Source organism: Impatiens glandulifera, chromosome 6 (genome assembly GCF_907164915.1).
Source record: "Impatiens glandulifera chromosome 6, dImpGla2.1, whole genome shotgun sequence".
Taxonomy (NCBI): Eukaryota; Viridiplantae; Streptophyta; class Magnoliopsida; order Ericales; family Balsaminaceae; genus Impatiens; species Impatiens glandulifera.
The window spans coordinates 54,059,335-54,068,503 of NC_061867.1; the positions used below are offsets into that span (position 1 = coordinate 54,059,335).

Sequence of the window (9,169 nt, forward strand, 5' to 3'; positions counted from 1 at the left end):
TCGGTTCAGATCGTATTTTCGTATCTATCTAAAATTGTCGGTCAAACCATTAATCTTATATTTATTTATCAATCACATTTAAATCATTAATTCAAATATTATTATTATTTTTAAAATATTAAATATTTATACTCTTTAAATTTTTTTATTTAAATAATCCATTTAAATAATTCATTTATTAAAACAACACAATTTCAAAACTCTCTTGTCAATAATTAATAAACTTTTTTCTAACTTTTTTCTCATAGGAGAGTTGAGCCTCCCATTTATGTCTAATTATATTTCTAACCATCTTTAAAGTGCCATTAAAATAATAATATTTTCTTAAAAGTTCTTATATTATATTTTCAGAATTTTCTAAATTCAAAATAATAAAACAACATTAAATTAAACAAACAAAATATTTGTAATTGAACCCAATTCAAATTCTAATTTTGGTCTAACCACACCTATACAATAGAATTTTAAACAAGAATACCGATACTATCCATTGCATCCACAAAATTAATAAATTATACTAATGTTACCTACCAATAATATATCTATTTCTTAAAAACCCGAGTCAATACCCGAACCACCAATTATCCTTACACGCTTACATTATTGTTTAAATCCCGAATTGACTCTCTATGTTACTATTGCATATATTACCTCTCACAAAAGTTGGTTCGTTCTTGACTCAAACCCATGACTTTTTTTTTTTTAATCCAGTTGAACATAACAAAGGTTTTTAATAGGGATTGAACAAGCGATTATTCGCTTTACATGATTACATAGATTAATTATAATTAACTCATAGTTATGATGATAAATAATCGATCAACTTTCACAATGAAGAGAAGCTTTGATTCTCTGAACCGTGCATGCGATGAGATTGTTAACCGTCTCAACTGATTCCACGTTTAGCTTAGCGGTTGGAAGACTATTCACCAAGATTTGAAACGCAACCGTTAGAAGTGATCCACTTACATCGGTGTTTGGCCCGTTTACTTGTCTTGATCTGGATCTGGATCTTGAGCCTGACCCGTCAGGCACAATGGAAAACCCGGATGGGAGAAGCGCCACGTAGGCGGAATCGCCACCTTTCATCACGACATGCATGGCTGGAATATCAACCGGCGCGTAAACCACAAGTGAACCTGAAGAGTCTATGCATGTCTCTTGTAGAATCAGCATGCTACTTTGGTTGGAATTCGTCGCCTAAAAAAGTCAAATAACCCGAGTCACAACAACAACAACAAGTAACCAAAGGATGGTATATGATAAGTTTGTCATAAGTTATCAAGTTACATATAAAAATAGAACCAACCAAGAAAAGTTTACAACATAATATTTCCTTCCAATATCTCAAATGAGCATTCCTCCATTAAATAATTTTGGGAGGCATGATTGGTTCGGGATTGAAGAACAAAATCGAGAAATACTAGTTAAAACCATCCTCACCATCATGGTGTGAATTTTGGGAGGCATGATGGTTCGGGATTGAAGAACAAAATCGAAAAACACCGATTAAAACCATCCTCACCATTATGGTGGAAAAATTGATTAAAAAATAACCAAAAGATATTTGATTTAGAATATTAGAATCCTCAATAGTTCAATCATCGCTATTCTAACTTAGATTCTTACAAATTTTTATGTTTCCTTAAAAATGGTTATCGACAAACTTATCGTGTAGCTAAAAGTAAATTAGTTTATCATCTATTTTTGTTTCCTTCACTTGTTTTTATTCATTATTTTGCTTAATTATATAACAATAGCATATGTTTCTAATTAATATAGAGTAATTGTGAATACTAATCTAAATAAGAGTTTAAATCTTTTATCTGATTAAAAATTTCAAATAATATTTTAAGTAATCAAGAAGTCTCCAATGAGTGTGAATTATTGTACTAATTTTTTTTATGCAAAATAAAATAAATAAAAACAAAAGAGAAAAAGACAAGAAACAGGGCAGCCAAATTAGTTTTTGAAAAGGTTATAAACGTCCTTTTCTGGGTGTGTTTTGACTTTTTTGGTTCATGTTAGATCTATACAGAACGTTAAATCGTTTTCAGACTGAACAGTTATTTATTATTGTCCAAAACGAAACTTCCAATTTTACATTTTTGTCCTCTTACAGCTCATCAAAACAAGATGGACCCATCTATTATTTTTACCCCTTTCTCTATTTTCAGTCTTTGTTTCAACTTTTTAAGGACATTTTTTCAATATCATGGATGAAATTATCAGTTGATGAAAAGGGTATTTTTGGAATTTTTTAAATTTAAGGACTTGTTTGATTGATGATTTGAAAATAGTTTAGAACTTAATAACTTACCAGACTAAAACCTTGTTTAAAAGACCAAAGATATTATATTTGATTCTTATTTAGAATACCTTGATTGATTGACATTAGTACGAGACATGTAATATCCTAAATTCAAAAAAAATAGTACGAGATATGTAATATTCTAAATTCAAAAAATAAATTTGAGAAATTGTATTAGTTCATCTAAACTAATTCAAATAATGAACTAAATGACTAAAACTTTTATTATTTTTTAACAATCCATACAAGAAGATTTTTTTTTTTTCAATATGATTTTTAGTGGGAAAGATTTGATAGATAAAACTCTTAGCAAATTGAGAGTTAAGAAATATTATATCCACTAAATTTATTAACAAATAAACTAACTTTTTTAATTTTCTTTTTAAAAAAATCATCAATTAGGAAAGTACATTTAAATTTATTTTTATAACATTTTGAAACATTAAACACAAGATTTTGATTATTTTGTCCAATAAACTACTTTTATTTTCATCAAACAATTTCATTTTCAAATAATCCAAACAAGATCAATCATGCTCCTGGTTTAATCTCATCAAATATCAAGATATTGGCATTTCATTTTTGGGTTATTTGACCCACATAGTTCAAATTATTATACCATAACTTTTTACCTAAATAATTCATTTCTGTTTAAATTTAAACTAACCCATTAATTGAATAATTCCTATTTAACAAACCCATTACTTATTTACCTAAAATAATCCAAATTTTCATTTTTTTTATAAAATCATTTTTTTTAAAGAAATACTAAGAGGAGAGAGAGAGAGAGATTTACACTGGCACGAAGGAGAGAGACACAATTTCCTGGATCTTGTCCTTTAGCAATATGAGCCATTTCTTGCATAGGACCACCGTTGGATAAAATATCCCATTCACATCTAAGCCGTTCATCTCTCAAGAAATCAAACAATCTTTGAGGAGAAACCGGCAACCAAACAGACGTAGCGGCACTTAATACAATTCCCGGCGGTTCGCCGGGATCGTCGACGCTTTTCCTTGTCATAACCCTAACATCTTCATCAATATTATTTGTACTAGAAATCAACTTATTCCATTTATGTACTGTCGAACCACATGTTCCGGTACAAAAATTATTTGTCATTCTTTGTGCTAACTTTAACATACTTCTCCTTCCTCCCGATGTTATAGCCGCTGCAATGAATTATGCGTTTTATCACTAAGTTATGAGTCTGGTTAATAAAGAAATGTTCGTCGAAGTCTGAACGAACCTGTATGGTCTCTTGTGGGCATGGAAGAAGACATTAAGATGGCTAAACATTCACATTGTCTTTGGAGAGTCGCCACCCATCTTTGTGCCCCGAATCCCATACCAGCACTTATTAATGGGCGATAGAGCTCGTGAATTATGGTCTCGTCGTAATCCGAGTGTTCTACCCATGTAACCTGAAAATAAAAAATTCATTTGTTAGTGTCTAAACTCAATGCTCATTTAGGTCAATAGTAGAGCGCAAAGTTTGTCACAAAATCGAAGTTATCTATCCCTAACTTTGGGGATTATTCGGATTTGAGTGGGATAGATTATGAAAAGTTGGATTAGGGTGAAAATATTTAAAGGTATTCATATTTTTGAAAATTTAATTAATATTTATTTTAATATTTTGATTGATAAATTGATTGATATGGCGAAGATATCTGAAAGAATAAAAGATTATTCAAATAACCATTACCGAGTATTGAGGTTTTCCAAATACTAAAATCCATGGAGTTTAATGAATTAAACATAACTTGTAATAGAAGGAAAATAATATATTAAATTGTGTATGTTAAAAGAAAAAAAAAAGTAAAATAAACAATTTAAGCATAATTAGTATTTAAAATATGGGATAAGGGTATTAATTCTTGAAGATTTGTGTTATTGGGAAATAGTTAAGGATCTTAATATATAAATGAACAATTAATTTTATTGTTTATTAAATATTTTAACTAAGATTATTTAAATAACTCAAATTTTGATGTCTATGATTAGAAGACTAGGTGTTTCCTTAATTTTATCATATCCCTAATTTGATTTCCCCAATAAGAATAAGAAAAGGTGGGTTATTTGTGAAAATAAATTATAGTTTTTTTTAAAGAAAAATTGAAGATATTTTGATATTGGTTAATAGTGTGAAACAATTAGGATATGGGTTATAATTTATGACATAAATCAAACAAAGGCCAACATTCTTACTTGTGGATATCTTTAAACCATATAAAACGATGACAAGATAAGTCAAAGTTAGATGGGAAATCATTTTCAGGACCACTTTAATGAGAAAAAAACTCAATCTTTCAACATTATGTAAAGATAAACATTGGCTTATAGCTAGTATGATTGAAAATTTGAAATATTACCCATAAATGTGAAACCAAACTTCCCCACAACCCAACCAAAAAAAATGTATGATTTGAATGAACAAGGTGGGTCTGTTAATGGGTTGGCATTGAAATGTGTAATTGTCTCTATTCTAATTTATTTATTTTTTTATTCTTTCACATGACAACAAAATAGCTAGTCTTAGGGTTTGTTTGACTACAAATTTGTTTTAAAAAAAAAATTGTCTGCATGGGACTGTGAACAGGCACACTGCGCAATTATAGGATTCATTAAATAAATAAATAAAACATCCCAAGAAACTGTAATTTTAGATATCTTTGGAATAGAAACATCAAAATTCATTCTTTATTCAAAACAAGAATGCAGCTTTTTTCAAGATTACTAACCCTTGTTTGAAATTCTAAGGCCATGTTTGTAGTTGGTTATTTAAATAACTTGAGATTATTTAAAAAGTTGTGATTTGTGGTTGAGAGAGTATAATTTTTTTTTAAAAATATTTAAAAAGTATTAATATATAATGATAAAATAAAAAATCATAATAAAAAATATATAAATTATGTTGAATAAGATAAATGATGTCATAAATAAAATAAAAAACAAATATTTGATTAGAATGAGATTATTTAAACAAATTCTAGATTCAAAACTGAAATTGGGTTTGAATCCTTTTTTTTTCATATATTAATTTAAATAAAATAATACTTTAATTATATATTCACAAATTTAATTTTCAAACCCATGTCATATATGAAACTCTCTCCTATTTTCCTTAAGGAAATTAACATGTTAGTTTTAACAATGTTATATCCTATGAAGTAAAGAATATATATAAATAATTATATAGTTTTGCCATCAGAAAGAAGTTTCCTTAGCACTAACCTCAAAATCAGGATCAACAACTTTGACTTTTAGAAATTGTAAACAAGCTTGTTTGATGTTGGGTTTAATCTTAATAAATCAATATCTCACTACTAATAATTTATTTCATTAAATTATTTATTAATTAAAAGACTTCTACTTTTAAAAGATTAATAAACAATCTCTTAAGTTATCATCAAAAGATAATTAAGGCTTATTTGATTAGGGTTTATTTTAAAATAATCTTCTTGTATGATTAGATAAATTAAAAGAAATAGATGCTTGAATAAGTATTTACCTTTGAATATCCATTAGGCATATCTTGAACCAAACAGCCAGAAGGAAGCCTCCTGCAACTACTAACAAAATTCGAACCATTTCCTCCACCACCCGACGAAGATTCACGAATCGAGTCGATCGATACATCAACAACAGCCCAAATCCCTTCGGCATGTTGTTTACAAAATCGAAGGAAATTAACCTTTCGAACAGGGACCAATGGTGAAAGAACTTGAAGCTCCACATTCATCTATAAGTTTATAATAACAAAACAAAACAATGATCTTCAATTTCACTAATAAGAAAAAAATCAATTTAAGAACTAATTAATAACAAACGAAGATATTAATTACCAATTGTAATGCACCATTTCGTGTTCCACCCATACCACTTGATATTACGTCGGTTGTCTCGGCTCTTGCAACCATAACCGGAAACATCTCGGCCCATCGATTCTAGTCGTAAAGAAAAATAAATTTTAGATTTCATTCTTCAAAAGTTAAAAGTTAGAAGCTAATTTGATTTTTGATATGTAAAGAGTTATTTCTATTTAATTTTAAAGTACTAAAATATCTTTATTTATTTATTTATAATATTTTAAATATTAATGATATTTTAATTATTTTTAGTATTAAATATCCTCTTCTCTCTTTTTTATCTTTATTCACTTAAATTAACATAGTATTAAATATTCTAAGGTATTACAAAAATAAGATAAATACCTTTTTTTTAAATAAATTTGATGAATAATTATATGATGAAAAACATATTTGATAAAAAAATATTGGTTAATGATTTAAAATAAGTATCTTAGTATTTCAAATCATAAAAACAATTAATAATATTTATAACATTCTAAAATATTATAGAAAAAAAGAACATCTCACCAGCTTTTAACTTATAAACGAGTTTATTTATAGGATATCTACCCTAACCATTTAAATCATAACGTTTTTACCATTTATCGAACATAAAAACTTTAACTTTTTCGATAAAACTATAAAAAAAAAAAAAAAGTGTAGAGATAATAAATTAACTTACAGTGTCCATTAATGTCTCAACAAGTGCTAAACTGTTGATGATGACCAAACCAGATTCCCTTGAAACCTCAGTAACAAATCCATTAGGTTTTAATCCAATACAAGGATTAAATGTTCTAAAATACTCTTCATGGTTTAACAAATCTCTTCCACCATTACCCAATTCCAAATTCTTAAACCACAATGGTTCTTCACTTTGAGCCATCTTAACCAATTCATCCATAGCAACTAAAGCAAGTTCCAAATACATGGATCTTTCTAATGACCTTTCAATACCAATACCAATTCCAAAATCCGAACCAAGATTCGTCGCGATTGTAGGGGTTGAGGCGGTTAAGTTATTAATGTTGTTTCCAAACATGGGATTATTATTGGATATCGATGAAATGGGACGTCCTAGGAATTTACCTGCCAGAGCACATACACGATCTAATTCGTCTTTTAAACGAGAGTTTTCGATTCTGAGATGTTGTTCTTCTAATGAGAGGTCACCCATTATGGCTGGACCACCACAGTTTGTACATATTGGATTTCTAGTTGCTTCTCTTATTGACATGTTTTCTGACCTTAGCCTGTCATTCTCTTGTCTTAGGATCGAATTCTCGTGACGTTCGAGTTGTGTCTGCTCAAATTAATCGAAAAAACGAGAAGGAAAAATCACTATTGAATGTCATACTTACCATAATAAAATAAAATTGATTTGGTTTTCTTTGATAGAAAGCTTTTCTATTTAGTGAAAAATCACATAATTAAAATGGTAAAATCAAATATTGAGTGTCAAACCAAACTTAAATGATTTTTTTTCATTTCAACCAAAACTAAAACAAGTTATATTTGCTTATTAAAATTAAAAAAATTCATCTAAGTCAATCAAATCAAGTGATTACAAAGGTTATTGGGTTACAAAATATCAATTTCATATTTTACTATATGCATTTCTTTTTAATCTTACTAACTTTGACCAAATTTTATCAAATAAAAAGAAAATGGGTTATTTAAAATGAAATATAATTTATTTTTCCAAATACTAAAAGAAAAAACAAAAATAGAACATTTCAGATAATAAAATATTTACCTTACTCTGGGTTCTTCGATTCTGAAACCAGAATTTAACTTGTCGGGTTTCCAAGCAAAGTCTTTTACTAAGTTCTAATCTTTGTTTTTCATCAGGATGAGGACACTCCTTAAACAAACTGTAAAATTAAAAAAAATTAAATTAAATCTTATTCATTAAATCTAGAGAGAGAAAACAAAAAAAACATACGATTCAAGTTCTTGAATTTGTTGAGGAGTGTGTCGGTGATATCTCTTCTTCCTCGGAGGTTTGTCGGTAAAATCATGATCATCACCGGAAACACCATCCAAATTATCACTACCAGATCTATTAGTACTATCATGTTCTTCTTCTCTACTTCTTCTTCCAACATTTACCTCAAATTTTTCAGGAATACGAGGTATTTCTCCTTGTCCATCCATACCCGTTTGCTAAAAAAACAAACAAAACCCATATCAGATCAGTAATACAATAATTTAATTATTTACAGAAATTATAAAAAAAAGTTCACTCACTAGAGCTAGAGAGAGACCAGGAGAGTTGAAAATAGATTTAGTAATTGTTGTAGGAGAGAAAAAACCCGGTTGAGAAATCATGTTATTATTATTATTATTAAACTGTGTATCAGAAACAATACGGGTTCCGCCGCCGTCGTTGCCGGCGCCGGAGATGTTATTATCGAGAAATCCGGCGAAACTCATGAATTGTGGTGTTTTTGATTTGTGGGTTTTGAAATTTAAGATGGAAAGAGAAATGGGAGAGGTAGAGAAGACACAAGGAAAGATTCAAATGTCTTCAATTCCTCTCTGAAATGAAGAAAGATTGGTTTTTTTTTAGAGAGAGAAAAGGAAAACCAGAGAAATCATAAATGTAAATGTAAAGCTTATGAGTCACTTCTTTCTCTATTATATTCTCTCTCTATTATTTTATTTTCTTTTCATTTTATTTTGAAGAAAAAAAAACAATTAGAGTAATAAATATATTTTTTATTGGTTAATTTATTTTGTTATAGTGAATGTTAGGCTGTCTTTAGGCTTAGTTGGATTAGAGTTACTATTGTTGATAAAAAAAAATATTATAGGTTGAATATTTTGTTTTTTATAAAAATATATAATTTAAAATATAAGGTATTTTGGTTAATAAATTAAATGATATAATAAATGAAATGAGAAATGAAATTAAGGATGATTTAACCGCATTATTATTATTATTATTATACCGACCTAATTTGAACATAATTTTTTTTGATAATCCGACATTTATATATT

At 28.2% G+C, this 9,169-nt stretch overlaps 1 protein-coding gene across 1 annotated transcript; it reads right to left on the minus strand.

Moving 5' to 3' along the window:
* Positions 1-495: 495 nt before the first annotated feature.
* On the minus strand, positions 496-8,765 carry LOC124941472 (homeobox-leucine zipper protein ANTHOCYANINLESS 2-like). The gene is made up of 9 exons (XM_047481806.1): positions 8,417-8,765; positions 8,112-8,332; positions 7,923-8,040; positions 6,849-7,469; positions 6,161-6,262; positions 5,827-6,057; positions 3,562-3,736; positions 3,108-3,484; positions 496-1,200 (listed from the first exon to the last, which is right to left on the minus strand). The coding sequence occupies exons 1-9, from the start codon at positions 8,600-8,602 to the stop codon at positions 820-822; spliced, it is 2,412 nt and encodes an 803-aa protein (XP_047337762.1). The 5' UTR covers positions 8,603-8,765; the 3' UTR covers positions 496-819.
* Positions 8,766-9,169: the final 404 nt, after the last annotated feature.

Bases quoted from the DNA above. Each gene is read 5' to 3' on its own strand.
- LOC124941472 (XM_047481806.1), bottom strand. From the start codon at position 8,602: ATGAGTTTCGCCGGATTTCTCGATAATAACATCTCCGGCGCCGGCAAC. The intron at 7,470-7,922 runs GTAAATATTTTA...TAATTTGAGCAG, and splicing joins ATCGAAGAACCCAGAGTAAG to ACACAACTCGAACGTCACGA. The intron at 3,485-3,561 runs GTTCGTTCAGAC...AATTCATTGCAG, and splicing joins GCCCACAAGAGACCATACAG to CGGCTATAACATCGGGAGGA.